The sequence below is a fragment of the Eretmochelys imbricata genome, chromosome 3, assembly GCF_965152235.1.
Source record: "Eretmochelys imbricata isolate rEreImb1 chromosome 3, rEreImb1.hap1, whole genome shotgun sequence".
Lineage (NCBI taxonomy): Eukaryota > Metazoa > Chordata > Testudines > Cheloniidae > Eretmochelys > Eretmochelys imbricata.
The window spans coordinates 199,380,556-199,399,576 of NC_135574.1; the positions used below are offsets into that span (position 1 = coordinate 199,380,556).

General features: G+C 39.4%; 1 protein-coding gene across 10 annotated transcripts in view; it reads left to right on the forward strand.

The window, feature by feature from the left end:
- TASP1 (taspase 1) overlaps window positions 1–19,021 on the forward strand; it is a 156,995-nt gene that overhangs the window by 19,161 nt on the left and 118,813 nt on the right. For all 10 annotated transcript variants that reach the window (XR_013345774.1, XR_013345776.1, XR_013345775.1 and 7 more), the window contains 3 exons: window positions 13,230–13,350; window positions 14,775–14,859; window positions 16,590–16,669. Coding sequence is in view for 7 of the 10 variants with exons in the window: in XM_077814073.1 (XP_077670199.1) it covers window positions 13,230–13,350; window positions 14,775–14,859; window positions 16,590–16,669 (286 nt within the window). In the remaining 3 variants the exon portion in view is untranslated. The remainder of the gene's footprint in view (window positions 1–13,229; window positions 13,351–14,774; window positions 14,860–16,589; window positions 16,670–19,021) is intronic.

Consider the following 19,021-nt stretch of genomic DNA (forward strand, 5'->3'; position numbering starts at 1 on the left):
CTGTCTTGCTGGACTTCCCATGATACATCAATGTATTTCATATTATGGTTCTGTATTGTTGCCACTCACCACAGTATTTTCATATTTTTGAACTCTAGCTATTTAGTCTTTGTTTTCCTGTGTTCTGAGGTATAATTCTGGTCTATAGAGGGTATCACACCACTTTCATCAGCATAGTATCTGAGTGTCTTCCAGTAGTGCAATAAGTGATGTGACTAACATCTTTCATGTATGTTTCACTCTCTCATCCAAAATGGTAGTGTTTTGCTTTGGTAGGGTTTTGTATTGGGTTTCTTGTTTTAATGTACGGGCTGCTGTGTTAATATGGTGGAGAAGGCAAGGTCAGAAGTTCACCTTGGACTTGGAGGATGTGACTGGAGTCCCAGGGGGGCCATGCTGAGATTGCTCAATTAGGGCAAACTGCAAAGAATGAGGCAGACAATCTCCCAAAACTGGTGATTATTCCAATACTTAGATTCACCAAGCCAGCAACAAAACAGCTTCTGCAATACCTTATCGGTTACCCAGAAGCCAAAAACAGTTCCCTTAAAGCAGCCAAGACTTCGGGCTCACACCCAGACAGCCAAGTCAAATATTATGAGGATTATTGAAAATCTTGTTCATCATATAAAAAGTTCTACAGATCCCAAAGGATCGGACACATTATCCACCAGGTTAATGAATATTTCAGATCTTACCCAAATACACACTTATAGTCCAGTCTTATTAACGAAACTAACATTTATTAAAAAAGAAGAGAGAGTGAGTATGGGTTAGAAGATCATTATACATACAGATATGAATAGAGTCCTTAGGTCAGTTTCATAGTAGAGCTGGTGAGCTTTAGAGTTGCAAAGAGTTCTTTCAAAATTATTCCATAGGTTCAGTGTAATGTTCCAATATCAGGTGTGACAAAGTTCCTCCTCTGCCTTGGTGGGTCTTGTGCTTATTGGCGGATTTGCTCGCCTTGGAGCTTCACGGCAGCCCTCAGTTTGGCTGTTTTCGTGAACCCACAGTCCAGGTCAACTCCTCCTGTGTCTGACCAGGAGTTGGGAGGTTTGGAGGGAACCTGTGTTAGGGGGCTTATTCCTTCACCCACTTACTTCCCTGGTCCTTCTTGCATGAACAGAGAGCAACAATACCCGAAGTCCAAAGGTGCAAACAATTCGATGTTTATTGGGGTGAACTTCCAGCAAGCATGATTCCAGTTTCCTTCCTTAGTATCCTCCTTCCCAGCTCTGACACCACAGAGCCTTACACCTGTGTCCCTGTTCTCATTCCTACCCTTAGCCAAACATGATTCCAACTTCCTTACTCCCATTCCCTGTTCCCATCACACACACCCACATGCCCACCCCCACCCACACCCAGTCACTTCCTCATTGACTACAGATTATATAGTAAAACTTGAGTTCTGCTTAGCTATACCTTAACCAATCATTTTCCTGAAATTTAACTAACCAATCCTAACATATTGTAACATGATTATGTAACCAATTATATCCCACCACCTTAATTAGTTTACACCCAGCAAAATTAATTATACAGCAGACGGGAACAATCACAGAACCAGACAGAGATTACACAGACAAACAATAGCAAAGTGGGTACTATAATGACAAAACAATACAGAAGTGAGGATTTCACATCCCAGTATTGATAAGTGAGTTCTTGCCAGACAGGATGCTATCAAACTAAGTTTCCTTTTACATTTTCTAGGCACTTCCCTTTCTCTGGAGGTGATAGGAATACAATCCTGTCCTGATAGTGCCTAACGGCCCAATAGCACCTTATATGAATGTGACTAGTTTGGAATGTGAGGATGTGACTGTTCGCTTCCTAGCTTATGGCTGCCTCTGCTGCTTAGCCAAAGGCCTTAGCCTAAGAACAGGGCCTCAGACTGTCACAGTAAGAGAAGGCCCTTACACCGGCAGACAGTGATTTCTTTCTTTTATACCTCTAGAACTAGCCAAGCGATAAGAATACACCTAAATTCTTAGAGTATAGGCCTTTACAGACAGGCCTGAATATCTGTATCCTAACAACTTGGGCCCGCCCTATACTCCAGGTTCCAGCCCAGAGCCCTATGGAATGCAGCTGTCTAGAGTGCCTCCTGGAACAGCTGTGCGACACCTACAACTCCCTGGGCTACTTCCCCATGCCCTCCTCCCAACACCTTCTTTATCCTCACCATAGGACCTTCCTCCTGGTGTCTGATAATGCTTGCACTCCTCAGTCCTCCAACAGTCCGCGTTCTCAGTCTCAGCTCCTAGTACCTCTTGCTCCCAGCTCCTCATACGCGCACCACAAACTGAAGCTAAACCCAGGTGCCCTGATTAGCCTGCCTTAATTGATTCTAGCAGCTTCTTGATTGGCTGCGGGTGTTCTAATCAGCCTGTCTTAATTGTCTTCAGAAGGATCCTGATGATTCTGGAACCTTTCCTGTTACCTTACCCAGGGAAAAGGGACCTACTTAACCTGGGACTAATATATCTGCCTTCTGTTACTCTCCGGTAGCCATCTGGCCCGACCCTGTCACACAGGGCAAACCAGAATGGAACTGGAGACCTCAATCTTGTGGCTCAAGCTTCCCTGGGTGAAGCATAAACCGATTTGAGATGAAAGGATCAGGTCCCAAGAGTTTTTTATAGAGATTACTGGCAGCCTCTTGACAGGATGCAGTCCTTGGGGTGGACAGTAGTGTCTTTGAAGTAACTTCTTATTTCCTAAACATCACCAGTAATTAGCTACATGGATTAATATAAGGCAATTGCCTATCTCCAGCCATTTACATGTGATTTGCTACATACTTCAAAGACAAATGAAGACAGTGATATCACTACAATCACAGTTTGTTTAAATGTTAATATCTTCTTTTGATCTCTGAATTAACAGAATACAGCGATAGACAGGAACTATTTGGTTACATTGTTAACCCCTAACAATATACATGTAAACACACAAAAACGTAACTATCATCTACTAATATGTCTATAAAGGTTGAATCTGGGTCAATTAGCCTACTAGCTGTGTAACCCTTTCTGGCCCTGTGACAGAGAGTGTGAGGAGGACGAGGAGGAGTAGAGTCAGCGTAGTGAGGTTTGATGGTCCTTTCTTCCTGTAGAGTTTCTTTCACAGTCTCATACCAGCACCCAAGGAAGCTGTCTCCTTCACACATAAGCTTTACCCTTAAGATAGAAAGTTCCATTTTGCTTGATGAGCTGAGTAGTCTACCACAATTTTCCTCCTGATGTTTATTCAATGTTGCAAGTCAGCAAAATAAACAGAATAGAGAAACGTATTCTCCTCTCTTCCATTTATAGTCATTTTGTAACTTCAGTACATTAAAACTGCAGTTTTCATGTTGACTGTCCGTTTAATGCAGTAACTCCATCCCTCTTGTCTTTATGTAGCAAGAATATCACCTAAGACTGTGAGTATTCTGATTTAGCTAGAATGTATTGTGAAAATCTCTATGTAAATTAAGTCAACTCGTTAACTTATTTGTTAACTTAGTATTGATTTTAATTATAAATAGGGCTGTCAATCGCAATTAACTTGCGATTAACTCAGAAAAATTAATCGCGATTCACGATTAAAAAAATTAATTGCGATTATTGTAGTTTTAATCGCACTGTTAAACAATAGAATACCAATTGAAATTTATTAAATATTTTGGATGTTTTTCTACATTTTCGTATATATATTGTATTCTGCTGTAATTGAAATAAAAAAGTGTACAAAAACAAAACAATGTAAAACTTCAGAGCCTACAAGCCCACTCAATCCTCCTTCTTGTTCAGTCAATCTCTAAGACAAACACGTTTGTTTACATTTACAGGAGATAATGCTGTCCTCTTCTTAGAATCATAGAAGATTAGGGTTAGAAGAGACCTCAGGAGGTCATCTAGTCCAACTCCCTGCTCAAAGCAAGACCGATCCCAACTAAATCATCCCAGCCAGGGCATTGTCAATCCGGCCCTTTAAAACCTCTAAGGATGGAGATTCCACCACCTCCCTAGGTAGCCCATTCCAGTGCTTCACCATCCTCCTAGTGAAATAGTTTTTCCTAATAGCCAACCCAGACCTCCCCCACTGCAACTTGAGACGGTTGTTCCTTGTTCTGTCATCTGCCACCACTGAGAACAGTCGAGCTCCATCCTCTTTGGACCCCCCCTTAGGTAGTTGAAGGCTGCTATCAAATCCCCCCTCACTCTTCTCTTCTGCAGACTAATAAGCCCAGTTCCCTCAGCCTCGCCTCATAAGTCATGTGCCCCAGCCCCCTAATCGTTTTCTTTGCCCTCCGCTGGACTCTCTCCAATTTGTCCACATCCTTTCTGTAGTGGGGTGCCCAAAACTGAAGCAGTACTCCAGATGTGGCCTCACCAGTGCCGAATAGAGGGGAATAATCACTTCCCTCGATCTGCTGGCAATGCTCCTACTTTTGTAGCCGATATTGCAAGGTATTCACGTGCCAGATAAGCTAAACATTAGTTTTCCCTTTTTGCTTCAGCCACCATTCCAGAGGACATGCTTCCATGCTGATGACGTTAGTTTAAAAAAATAAAGCATTAATTAAATTTGTGACACAATTCTCCCCCAAGGAGTTCAATGTCCCCGCTCTGTTTATCTGCTTTCTGCCATATACTTCATATTATAGTAGTCTTGGATGATGACCCAGCACATGTGGTTCATTTTAAGAACACTTTCACTGCAGATTTGACAAAACGTAAAGAAGGTACCAATGTGAGATTTCTAAAAATAGTTACAGCACTCGACCCAATATTTAAGAATCTCAAGTGCCTTCCAAAATCTGACCCAGACGGGGTGTGGAGCATGATTTCAGGAGTCTTAAAATATCAACACTCTGATGTGGAAACTACAGAACCCGAACCACAAAAAAGAAAATCAAGCTTCTGCTGGTGGGATCTGACTCAGGTAATGAAAATGAACATGCATTGGTCCACACTGCTTTGGATTGTTATAGAGTAGAACCCTATCATCAGCATGGACGCATTTGCCCTGGAATGCATGAAGGGACATATGAATATCTTGTGATGCCAGCTACGACAGTGCCATGAGAATGTGCGTTCTCACTTTGTAAACAAGAAGTGGGCAGCATTATCTCCTACAAATGTAAACAAATTTGTTTGTCTGAGCAATTGGCTGGACAAGAAGTAGGACTGAGTGGACTTGCAGGCTCTAAAATTTTACATTTTTATTTTTGAATGCGGTTTATTTTGTACATAATTCTTTGTTTGTAAGTTCAACTTTCATAATAAAGAGATTTCAAGATAGTACTCATATTTGGTGAATGGCAAAATACTATTTCTTTTGTTTTTTTACAGTGCAAATACTTGTAATCAAAAATAAATATTAAGTGAGCACTGGAGACTTTGTATTCTGTGTTGTAATTGAAATCAATATATTTGAAAATATAGAAAACACCCAAAATATTTAAATAAATGATATACTATTGTTGTTTAACAGTGCAATTAATCACAATTAATTTTTTTAATCTCTTGACAGCCCTAATTATGAGACAGTATGAACAAATCTTTTCATCTGAAGTACAAAGAACCTTTCTAGCCTGCAATAAAATCCTGAGTACTGATGCTCCTTCTCAAATTCTGAAAACTATAGAACAGATTATAGCTTATAGCTCTTTTTCCAGTTGTCTAGATATTTTTTATTCTGTGTTTCACCAACTACTTTCTCGTCAGAATTTTGGAAGATCCAACTATCTTTTCAGACAAGTGTCACAAAAGATGGATTTTTCCCAGTTCTGCTTAGTTACACAACTCCTATTACATGGAATTCCAGCCAGTCCAAAAGGCATCACTTCAAAGAGTTGCTGAGGAACAAAATTTGCTCTTGATCTTTTATGAGCGAGCTGACAGTTTGCTTGTGGTGTGCTGGCTGGTTTTTTTATTTTTGCAGCCTCTAAGTGGAGAAAGAACAGTCCATCTCTGCGTGACTGCATGAACATCTCCAGTGCAATAAATTCCATGATTAAGATAAAATGTTAGCAGTTATGTGAGCAAAATAGCTTACATGTACAAACTAACGAACAGCAACTAACTGTGAATGCTGTTCATATAACCTAATACTACACTGCTGAATTTTATAAAGTGACATCCATCATATTTGGCAACCTGATCATGGCAGCATGGGTGAATGTGTTTCCCAGAATTTCAGTGAGCTGCATAATTGAATATAACAAATGAAGGTGCTAACTCCAAAGTCTCTTTATGTTGCAGTAATAAATTAGTGGATACTTCATAAGACTGATCATTAAAACACTGCATGATTCTTTAAGGAGATGGTCACATAGCCATTCGCTTTTGCACAATTCTGTTACCAGTTGCCACATATGAGCTGACTGTTGAATTTGTCTTGGAACATAAGAGTTGGGTTAATTTTTTGACTTGCAGTGTACAATAACCACATGCTGTTGTTGTTTTTTATGGAAGACCGGAAGAACTCCATATGATTAAGCTTTTATGTATCTCTATAGCACTTCAGAGCATCACTGTCCAGGTGCTGGAAAGAGACACTAAAGAACACCCAGATAAATATTTTAAGTCTTGATCATGTAGAAGGGGAAAAATAATCACGAGCAGAGCCAAATACTCCGCTGATCAAAGTTGCAAGCACTGTGATTTCTGTCTAAACATATGATGGACACAGTTTGTGCAATAGCATTAGCTTGTGTTCCTCTGACTTATTACAAGGCTGTAAACAGATGATACTTAAGTCAGGGCTCAGAACTGATTATTCATCATATGATGGAAAATGCTATATAAATAAATGCCAGATTTGTGTTTACTCGTGGAACCGCTCCACTTACTGTGTCTTAATGTTGCAGTTGAACTAGAAAGGACATTTTCACTACCTCTTACTAGATACCATAAAGAATCTAAAACAAATCTAAACTATCAAGTATGCAAGTCTAATTAATATTAGATCTATGACGTTCTGTACTGCAAATCTGTTGCTTTCAATTAAATACTGACTTGAACTGTGCGATGTGACCTATTTTGTAGAACTAGATTGAGTTTTACATTTACATTGAGTACATTAATAGGAAAAGATTAACCTCCACAGATGTACACTTTTGAAACTAAAGTCTATATGTTTTTAAAATTAAGTACAAACAATTAATTTGTAACGAGAAACACAGCACTATTACAGTAAAGGGGTCTATGTAAAACTGGAAAGTTAAAGAGGTTCTGACCTAGTTTTTCAAAATTGTTATTTATAGTTATAATGTTAAAATAAAATAAAAACTGGTTTCATTTGCTTATGACTTCCATTTGTTGACTTGGCATAGTATGATTCATAGGTATGTGTTGTGCTTTGTTGAATTATCTGACTTTAATTTAAGATTCTCTTTAAGAACATTTTAACTGATGAAACAGTATCCCAAGAGGCCACTTCTCAGTGCCACCAACCCTCCAGTAGGAAAGCAACTTTATAATCTTATTGTTTAAATGGTGGCTGTCTATATGCGTTTCTCTTGAATAGCGTTTAGTAGTCACAAAGCTTGCATAAACAGACTGGCCAAAACTATATCAAAGATATCTGAAGTGTTACTTTAACACATGTTGAAAGTAAAGCACTATAACAATTTGGCTAGGTGTAATTCCAGGACTGTCAAAGATGAGTAACTTCTACAAGCCTTCCAACTTTGACCACAGCTAAAATATTTAGTATGCTGTGAAACTGGCAAGCATTGTAAGTACATCTTGAAGAAGAGAAGGAATCAAAAAAGAAAATGATAGCTTTAGTAGTTTAGGAGCAATTACAGGATGAAGTGCAACTTTTTTGTTGACAATCTAATTTTTATGTTAGAAGCTAAAATTTCACATCTCAGTAGATGCAAGAATCATAAGTTAAATGTACTTCGCTGGCAATGTAAGTGCAATGGATGTAGGTTTCTTAAACAATGTCTTCTATTTCATGTGACTAGGCTTCTTTTGGCTAAAATGCTATGGACAGTGTTTCTTCTCTTCTTCCCTCCCCTCTTCCACTTTTATATGATGAGAGGGCAAGCATTTTGATCTGCAAAGCTCATGACTGCACTGATCACCTCCCCAATCAATTGAGACTACTTAGAAATATAAAGGAGTGCTTTGCTTCCATTTAAAAATTAAAAGGTAAATTCTTTGAAGTGGCCTTTACATATTCTCCCATATAACACATCCTCTGCTGCTGCTGAAGTTTTTTGCAAAGCGATGCCTAAGCTACACTGTTGCCCTCTTGCCAGCATCAAATGGTTGGAGCTGAGGTTAAAAAAGATCTGATTGCCCCCACCAGGTCAATTCATTTTTTACCGTGGGTGTTAAGAATATCTTTGTATGCTTGGAGGGAAGAATTCACTTTTCATTTTAAAACTCTCCTTATTTTTGTTAAAGTGTATGATAGCTATTTAGTATTTAGCCACTTACTATTGAACAAGGGTACTTAAACCTTTTGGTCATGGCTGATCTCGCCTCCAAAGATTCAGATAAAAAGAGATGGTTGTAGGTGGTGCATTTCATGCTCCCACATTGTCCCGGAAGTGGATGCACAGTGCCATTTTCTGTTCGGACAAGGGAGCTCATTTTGTCCAGATTTCAAGGCCCAATATACAGAACAGCATGCCATGGGACCATACCAGTAAACAAGAGGATCCATGCCTTTTGAAGTGAGGCCCTCAGTCCCTAGATTTGTCATTGGACCAACTTTCAGGCCTGTTGGAGCCGACCATCTTTCTCTTCAGTCAGGCATGACCACAGAACTAAAGTCTCTGCCAGAGAGAGACTATAGTGCCAAGGTCTTCAGTAAGCATTGGAGCTTTATTGGCACAAATAAACCGTAGCTCAGAAGTGGGGCTTTTGCTTCTGAAACTTTACGGATGTCAAGGCTGATTTCTGCTTCTAAAGGTCCTTCTTTGGTGCTAGGAACTACTTAAGTTCTGAAATATGGAAATCAAGCTGACACCTATTGGTATGTCAGTGCAGCAAATTCCTTTGGCACTTAAGAGCCTTGTTCTAATGGAACAATCTGATGTGGCTATCCCTCAGTCCTCGGATCTTCTGTCTGAGCCTGTCACATCATGGTGCATCCATTAACGCTGGGACCTTCATTGGGAAAAATCTCAGAAGCATCAAGCACGTCCTTGCTTATAAGACAAATCCACACCAGTGCCACCTCAGCTGTTCTTAAACATAAAAACAAGAAAAAACAAGTTTAAAGGCATCTGGTGCCCAAATGTTTACTGCCTTCCCCAAAGAGTTTATAAAGCATCTTGGAGCAGTCCCTCTCAGACTCACTCTTACCTTCCCTTTTAGCCCTGGGGCTCTGACTTTCACTGGCAGGGTTTTTCATACCTTTGAAAGCTGGAAGATTGTAAAGTTGCCAAAGTCTTTTACTGTTCCTCATCCTTCCGCCTTTCCTAAGACCGTTGAGGTGGTGGCCCCCTGTGCACTGAGTTAGGCCTGCCAGCATTCCACTGTCTTAATCAAATATTCCTTTTTTAACACAAGTTGTGACTCATAACAAAGGAGTAGTGTTATAAAGATTTTTGACTTGGCTTAGTGTGTATGTTCTATGTGATGTGGGGGAAGCTCTGTTTTTCTAGTATGGGGGCCATATGCTCCTTTCTTTGCTGTACTTGAGGAAGGCAGGGAAATACAGAGATGAGTGTTGTAAAAGGGGCCTGTGGAGTGAGTACTTTCTATTCTGAGGATTCTGTAGTAAGGTCGTTAAAGTGAAAAGTTGTTCAGACACGGTCATTTCTTTAAAGTAATTTTTTTCTTGTCTGTGCACTAAGGACATCTGAACTTCACATCCTCACAAACTAAAATGATTGTATCCACACAGATGCTTTGAATTTCTCATAACAGACCACTTATAAAGTTAATAAAATAATGGTGTATTTATATCCATTTTATGTTCAAATCTACAGTCACCTTCTCATTCTCTTTGTAGACTGCCTACACCCTGACACCTGCAAAAAAACCCAAACAAATCCCACACAAACACACTTGAGACTATACATGGACACAGCGCAAAGCCTTACCCTGAGTAAATGAGGGGGAAAATACTTTTATTCTCTGATTTGTGTTGTATGCACAATATACGCACGGTACAACCAGCTAGCTTCAAAAGACATGTCCATGGTAGATGTGCGGCTTCCCTGCCCTCAGAAACATGAGATGGCACTGCCTATTTTAGGCTTGGCAGAATTTTTTTTAAATAATTTTGAGGGATGATAAAAGTATTTTTTGATTTTTATTTTTTATTTAAGTTTTCTTATGTGCTGGAAATCATGGATGTTAGACAATTATTATGATAGTAGACATTGAGATTCAACAAGTTAAAAGGTTTATAAATAGGGCCCTACCAAATTTACAGTCCATTTTGGTGAATTTCACAGTTGTAGGATTTTAAAAAATCATACATTTCATGATTTCAGCTCTTTAAATCTGAAATTTTATGGTGTTGTAACTGAAGGGTCCGGACCCAAAATGGGGATGTCGGGGGATTGCAGTATTGCCACCCTTACTTCTGCATTGCTGCTGATGGCAGTGCTGCCTTCAGAGCTGGGTGGCCGAAGAGCAGTTGCTGCTGGACGGGAGCCCAGGTGTGAAGGGAGCACCGCCTCCAGCAGCATCAAGAAGTAAAGATGGCATGGTATGGTATTGCCACCCTTACTTTGGTGCTGCTACCTTCGGAGCTGGGACCTTGGCCAGCAACCACTGAAGTAAAGGTGGCACGGTATGGTATGGCCAACCTTACTTCTGTGCTGCTGCTGGCTAGGTGCTGCCCTCAAAGCTGGGTGCCCAGCCAGCTGCCGCCACTCTCTGGCCACCCAGTTCTGAAGGCAGCGCAGAAGTAAGGGTGGCAATACTGTGACCCCCCCCCCCCCCACAATAACATTGGGACTCCCCTCCCCCGGCCCTCTTTTGGGTCAGGACCCTCAGTCTGAGAAATGTGGTCTCCCCCACGAAATCTGTATAGGATAAAAGTACACAAAAGACCAGATTTCGTGGAGGAGACCAGATTTCACGGTCTGTGTCGTGTTCTTCACGGCTGTGAATTTGGTAGGGCCCTATTTATAAACCATTAAGTCACAAACTGTCAACACCCCATGTCGAAGTATACAAAATAAATATCCTTAAATCATATCAGTTTTTACTATTTGTTCGCCAGCTCATTTGTAACCAGCCTAATTAAAAAGTCTGAATCCCTGGATTTTGACTCTTAAGTTCTCAGGCAGCATTTTTCTTTTATTGACTGTCTGTAAATTTCAATTATTGATAGAAATATTTTTTCGTGGTTTGCATGTGTAATGTGAAATCAACATTCGCTGATATTTACCGGTTAAAAAACGTAATCCCTCCAAGCCTGCATAGCCCTCCACCCCCGACGTTGCTCTCAGCTTGAGATCTTATTGTCTGATCTGGATTTCCCAACCCTTCCCCCTCTTTTCTGTGTTCAGGGTTGCCATTTTCCACATTTTAGTCCCTAGACTCACCATCTCTGTCTAAACTGCGTTTTTGTATCATCCTTTTAGTTTATTAGGACCAAGGTTAGTGTATGCTATTCCTTTTCTAGGGCACTTCCGTAAGGAACTGAAACAAAACTTGATTAACACTACTCAGTTAAATTCATTTTGAACATTTAATTATGGTCTCTTCTCCAGTTACAGTTAGTTGTCTAGGACTGATGTCAAACAGCTCTCTTGTGCCACCCCCGAGGCAGTTTCACTTCAGTCACAGAAATGGAGATACAAAACTTAAAGGGAGAAGATGTGCTTAAGATTTGGACTTAACCTTTCCTTCCCTGTTTTCCCTCCCCACCCCATTTTGTTTGTGTTGGACAGTGCGACATTTCCTGAATGTCTTGCTGCCAATTCAAGTTCAGTGTAGCAAAAATTGAACTAGTTATGGAGTGGTGGGTAGTATGAAAATAGGCAGCACTACTGGAATAATTCTGTTTTTTTTAAATCTGTGATTGTGTAGATGACTCTACTTGGTTGGGATCCTTGAGGACGAAAGTGCTGTAGAAATGTAGAATATCAGTCATAACAAATATACACTAGCGTTGCAACTTTGTTAAGAGAACACAGACTAAGCATGGAATTGTACTTTTCCACCTATGGAAGAAATTACATGCCCATCAAAATGACCGTCTCCAGGTGAATGGTCAAACAGAAACAGAAATTGAGTGACCAAAGAGATTGAAGTGTTCTCCTACTTGTTTTTGAATGTTATAATTCTTGACGTCTGAATCAGATTACAGACCTAAAAGTGGCAATTCTTCAACAAAAAGCTTCAAAAACAGACTCCAATGAGAGACTGCTGAATTGGAATTAATTTGCAAACTGGATACAATTAACTTAGGCTTGAATAAAGACTGGGAGTGGATGTGTCATTACACAAAGTAAAACTGTTTCCCCATGTTTATTCCTGCCCCCTTCTGTTCCTCACACATTCTTGTCAACTGCTGTAAATGGCCCATCTTGATTATCAGTACAAAAGGTTATCTTTTTCCCCCCCCTCCTGCTCACTCTCCTTAAGTGATCACTCTCGTTACAGTGTGTATGGTAACACCCATTGTTTCATGTTCTGTGTGTATATAAAATCTCCCCACTGTATTTTCCACTGCATGCATCCGATGAAGTGAACTGTAGCTTACGAAAGCTTATGCTCAAATAAATTTGTTAGTCTCTAAGGTGCCACAAGTCCTCCTCCTTTTCTTTTTTCCTCAGTAAGTCATCACCAGTCCTAGTACTCAGTGTCTAGTTGAAAAGACTGTGTGTGTGGCCTCTACAGTGTACTCTACAGAGGCTGCACTTGTGATTCTGAATTAGTTGGTAGAGGGTTCTTGGTGCCAAATGCACTGATCGGTTTTTTCCTTGGCGAAATTTTGCTTGTGCCACAAATCTAGTCTTGAACAAAGGGTTTTCCTGGCTTGCTGTATGGCTAGAGTCGTCCTTTATGGTAGCACAGTGCATTTTAAATACACCATCGTAATGTATATAGAGTTTACACTGTAACGTATCCAAGACGAGCATCTAGGGAAGCTTTCTTTTCTATAGCCATTTAGTTACTTGCTGCAGAAAGTTCCATAGATTTTGTCCAGGTGAGTGTGGTCAGTCTAACGATACTGAGTTTCGGATCTATGAAGTCATGGTATGTGTATGTATCTTACTCTGTGGCCTGTTCTTATGTTTTTAGGATTCCCCCTTTACAAATGCAGGAATGGGATCTAACCTAAACCTTTTGGGTGAGATAGAATGTGATGCCAGTATAATGGATGGAAAGTCATTAAATTTTGGAGCAGTTGGAGCACTGAGTGGTATGTTAACTGTATATTATAAAGCATAAATACAGTTCAGGTTTAAAGATGATTAATGCTTTCCCTTAAGAGGAGAGCTCTCAATTTCACTCCAAAATACTCCCATTGAAGTCAGGGATGGAGGATTGGGCCCATAACTACTATAAAACTCCTGTACTTTGCTTTAAGTATTCTTTTTTTTAGCGTTCTAGTTTGTCATGAAGGTAATTCAGTCTCTGATCCTGAAAGGTGCTCCCGTGGATACAGGTTTGTTCAAGTGGAGCACCTTTTAGGCTTGGGGCCTTGGCTATGCTGTGGAGTATAAATAGTGTCGAGATGCTAATACAATATGTAAAATGAAACCAGTAATATGGCTTAATCTGCTTTTACAGTCTGTCTACTTGCAGACTTGATTTAATTCCATGTTATGGTGTGTAAGTGTACACTTTTTACATTTCATTTGAAACATACAATATCTGACAAAACTTTTCCAGAGCTGTCTGAGACAGACGTTTGTTGTTACTCTCACTGGCCAAGGCATATTGAGTTTAAGATTTTTTTTTTGTTACAATTCTGACGTAAAAAATTAGAAAAGTGCTTTACAAATGTGTTCCTCTAATGCTCTCTGTGCGATGAGAAAATGAACCTTGCTGTTAACACAGCATCTCCGTTCTGGTCAATTTAAAATGTCTCTTCACTTGTAGAATCCTATGAAACACACTTTTCAAGAGACAGCATCAAGTTGCCCAAGCCTCAAAACATCTGAGATGTTGAAAAATATCATAGAAAGTGTGCTACTGACTTACACGCTTTTACAAGAGCCATTATAGATTTTTCTGTCTTTGAAAGTGAATACATGTAGTAAAACCTGGGGAGGCCATTGAGGTCTGCAAAATGTCCTATTTTGTTTTTCCCTCATATCCTACCATACCATAAAGCTGGTAATCATAGAAATGGAGAAATAAATGAGCAAACATCTCTGAGAATGAAGAAGAGGATCACCCTGAACCTGTTGCCTTCTCTTGTGGCTGTTTTAAAGGTGACTACAAAAGGCTTTGAGAAAGAATGGACTTGCTTTTTTTTTTTTTTTAAACTGCTTCATGATTTATAGGAGGCCAGAAAAGAAGTGTCCCTTTCTTGCTACAGGGTTTTGCCCCTTCCCTTTTAACTTCGAATTTCTGGACTCTTCTAGTGGGGCAGTCACATTTCAGTGCACTCCTAAAGAAAATGCTAACTTTAACAGCAAGTGCCAAGCCTTTGTACAGTTATCAGTTTACCATTATATTGAGATTTCTGATATTGCAGGCAATATCTTTTGCCTTAACAAATGTCATGCAAACTTGTAATATCAACAGGAAACTGAATTCCTAATGTTGGTTAGTGAAAATAAAGCCTGCAACAGTTGTGAAACAACATTTAAAATTTTTGTTCCTATTTCTTTTCAGGAATCAAGAATCCTGTTTCAGTTGCAAATAGGTTGTTGTGTGAAGGGCAGAAGGGAAAACTCTCTGCTGGCAGAATTCCACCTTGGTAATTGCTTTGTTCTGCTTGACTTTCCTTTAGCCTTTGGTCTTTAATGAATGCAATATTTGAAGGTTATTCTTATCCACAGAAGGCTGATGCTGTTTGTTACACACGAGCAATAGCGTGCCTCTAAAAGGAAGACTTGCTTTGTTCTCTCATCTTGGAACATATTATTGTGCACTTGGTGCAGCTGTGAATAGAATGAAATATTGTGGATAGAAGATGATACTATGTTGAGTGTTAATTTCTTTCTTCATGGCTGTTGACACAGATTTGTACTATTACTAAATTCTTATTCCTAATTTGATTTTTAAGAAGTCCTGTAAACTTGTTATTTAGAAAAAAGGAAAAAAATCATTTTAAGAAACCAGGTTTGTTTGCCTTTTCTTATGACAAGATACAGTTTGTCTAAGTGTTAAACTTAAGATTTGTATAGAGTTAAAACAATAATGGATTTTAAAATCCTTTATCTTACTCTCTATCTTTATGGCGATTCCATCTTTTAACCTAAAGTTGGAAAATAAAGATTACAACGTTTTGTTAACCAAAAGAGTTATCCTTTCCAAATGGGAAACAGTTTATTAAAGATGCAGCTGAACAATGGAGAGCATCTTTACAGTGCGTTAAAAATGCAACATTTTTCTTAATATAAATCTGTCTAAATGTTGAAGAGGGAATAAGAAGTACCTTGCAGACTTTAAGTAGCATACATATTTTGAAAGAAACTTAATTATTCTTGTCAATAGCGCATCAGGTAACAGTGAAATCAGGAGACGATGCTAAGAGCTAGTGTATGAAAAAGCAAACTTTAAAATCTCAATTAATCAAAAATACTACTTAAACTGCCAGATGCTGGGACTGGATGACAGGGGATGGATCACTTGATAATTGCCCTATTCTGTTAATTCACTTTGAAGCATCTGGCATTGGGCATTGTTGAAAGACAGGATATTGTTTTAGATAGATGTTAGGTCTGATCCAGTATGGATATACTTATGTTCTAATTTGCATCTGATTCCCTGCATTTACTAAGGCTTATAAACATGGGTATAACTATTAACAGCCAATTAAAATATTTATTTCCAGAGTTTTAAAGCCTTTTAGTAACTGCTCCTTGCATGAGCAGACATAGTGCCTACTATCTTACTACTGTAATACAATTGTTGACACTGGCCATGTGAAAAATCAGTACTTCAGACATGGTTTTGCAAATCTTTTTCAAATTCAGCAGATTCATCAAACGTTTTGCAAAAACAGCCGGGGTCTGAAACTGCATGTGATCTTTATCCTGGGAAATATAGGGGAAAGGAAACTGATTGTCAGAAATCATTTACTGCATACCCTTAAATATTCTGAAATATGCTTAACTGGAAATGTATTTCCATTTTATCCCTATTCATTTGATGTATGTGAGTCTTCAACGTCATCAGCAGTCTAAAAAAGCAGAAGACTTTTTTTTTCTTTTTTCTTTTTTCTTTTAAAGAAAAGAAGCTCTTGCATGTGATTTGGTAACTTATTTTAAATGTGATAGGACGTGGGGAGGGACTGGTTGTAAGAAATAAACTGTCTCATAACTACATGTCCTCTCTCATAGTAAAACTACGCAAAGGGTCAATTCTACAGGTAGTGGGGACTTTCTTTCAAAAGCCATTTAAAAGCCACCAAACCAAACAATTTGCCTGGGAAGAAGCACTTGCTAGTTTTTTTGTTTAAACTCCTTCTTCTGTGTGTTTTAGCTTTTTGGTTGGTGAAGGAGCTTACAGATGGGCAGTTGATCATGGGATACCAGCATGTTCGCCAGGTATCATGACTACAAGTGAGTAAACTGGTGGTATGAGTAGAAGGAACAGGTCAGAGTGACTTTAAAAATGGTTTCATATTTTGAAGTGTATTTCACTTCACTGGTATCAGTCATGATACATATAAGGATGTTTTAAGTGCTATTATTCTGTAGAACTTGGATAATTAACCTTTATAATTAAAATTTAGCTCCATTTTAGGTCAATAAGTAATACAAATTAATGACTTAATGTATATAAACATTAAGAAGTTTCCTGTCTAAAGTTGCTGATACTCAAATCATCAAACAATGATACCCTCCAAAACTAAGACAGCATTATACTTGATCATATTAACTCTTATTCAGATCCACAATACGTTTCATTTTCCAGATAATTTGATTCATAGTCCTTGCTGAATGAAACTCTTAACAATTTTTCCAGTTTCTAAAAAAGCAAAGGTCTTGAAAAATTTATTTGGCTTGATTCGACAGAATATCTTTACACTCCTTGTTTCCTTTTTCTAAAGTCAATGGGGTTTAAGGAGTGTTATATACAGCAGCTGCTACTTAGTCAAGGAGGTTTCTTACACTAACTCTATCCCTACGTAAAATTTCCTTTGTTGCTAGCACCATTGGAAGAAGCGACCGTGAGTTTTCAAGTGTCTGCTGCCAAATTGCATTAAGCGCGGTCATAAAATGGCTTACAGCAGATCTAGATGACACTGGTCAAAAATTCTCATGGCCACTGTGACCTTGTCTTAGCTTTTAAAAACTTCAGGACAATAGCTTAGCAGAGGCAAGGTTTAGATAACATCAGGGATTTCATATCACCTCAGCACAGTCTCAATACGCATGTATATATAGTAAGGAAAACTTCAGTATAAATGGTTAAAGTCTGGCAAAGTTATACACAACTGAAAACAAGATTTTACGACTGGAAGTATCTGCAAACTTAATAGGTGGTGCTACCAGCCCCACTTGTAATTGCACATACCATCCATACAAGCTAAAAATAAATGCATTTTGGAGCCAAATGCAGATTGGGAGGTAGAGTTTAATGTGTCCGATCTGGTTGAGTTCCTGTGTTGGACACTCAGTAGACTGCTGTGCTGGGAATCCACCTTACTGAGCCCTGTGTGACCTTTAGCCTCCAAAGCCTTAAGAGTCCAGGCACTGGCCCTTGCTTGGACCTCTAGGCATGCACTCAGGGTACAGCTTCTCTGCCTAACACCCCTTTCTGAGAGATGAGACCCAGCAGTCCAACTACCTCACCCCTGGAACCAATGCTGACCCCGTGTCCCCTGTAGGTTAAACATACCTTCTCCCAGAACCCCAGCTGTGTAGGCATTCTGGGTTTACATCTCACTTCTTCAGGATAGTGAAAGCCATCAGAAAGAGACAGACCTGGCACAGATTTCCAAAACACCATTGCTCTTTGCTTAATAGCACAAGAAATAGATCTACACAAAATAATAAACTCACCTGTACACATTTCCCTATGTCAGGTTCTTTGATACTCTGGTGAGCTCTCAGGCCTTGAGCAGAGCTGTCTGGGATCCTTTCTCTGCAGCTACTGACTTACCTTCAGAAACATGGAGCCTCTCTAGGTTAGCTAGCTTTCTCTGACCTTGGCTGGTCTGCAGTTAAACAGGACACCCTGCTATAACAGCCTGCCCATCTCTTACCCTTTCCTGCCCAACGCTTCCTGTTCCTGTCTGTGAATTTCTCAAGTTTATATGTCCCCCCTACCAACATCTGGTTCCTTTGTTCTGCTCCTTATGTTTTTCCATTCTTGACTTCCTCTACCTAGTCTGCAAGGGCTGGTGAAGTATCTTTTTCCAGCTCCAGTCAGCTTCCTTGCGTGAGTGTACAGTCCATTGTCCCTCATCTGGTAGTTACATGCTTCAGCCCATGTCAGCAAGTGGTGGATAAAACATCCACAATTAGATATTCCCTGATATAGTAATCTTTTAATAGATTCATAGCATCAACCAGAATTCATAAACTGTACAGACATGTTACCCAAATTACCACAGGGAGGTAGATTTAAATATTCTACAGTTCCCACAAATTGTGGAGCTGATTATTCTGGGGAATCAGGTTCTGAAGTAAAAACTGAAGATCAGGGCTGATAACACACACCTTGTGTGTCTAGATGGATGACCACTGTCTGGAGAGTGACTTCTGTTTCAGTGAAGTGGGTTGATGGAATGCAAATTTGTATAAAACCTTAATTTGGGATTACAACATTTGGATTAACCCACTAACACTGATAATGTTACGGTGCACTTTAAGGTAGCCGAGCACTGCCTTCTGCCCTTCTAGAACACAGAGGGTGCCTAAATGTAAACTAAAACCCAGGAAATAGCGTTAAGGTAACATCCCTCT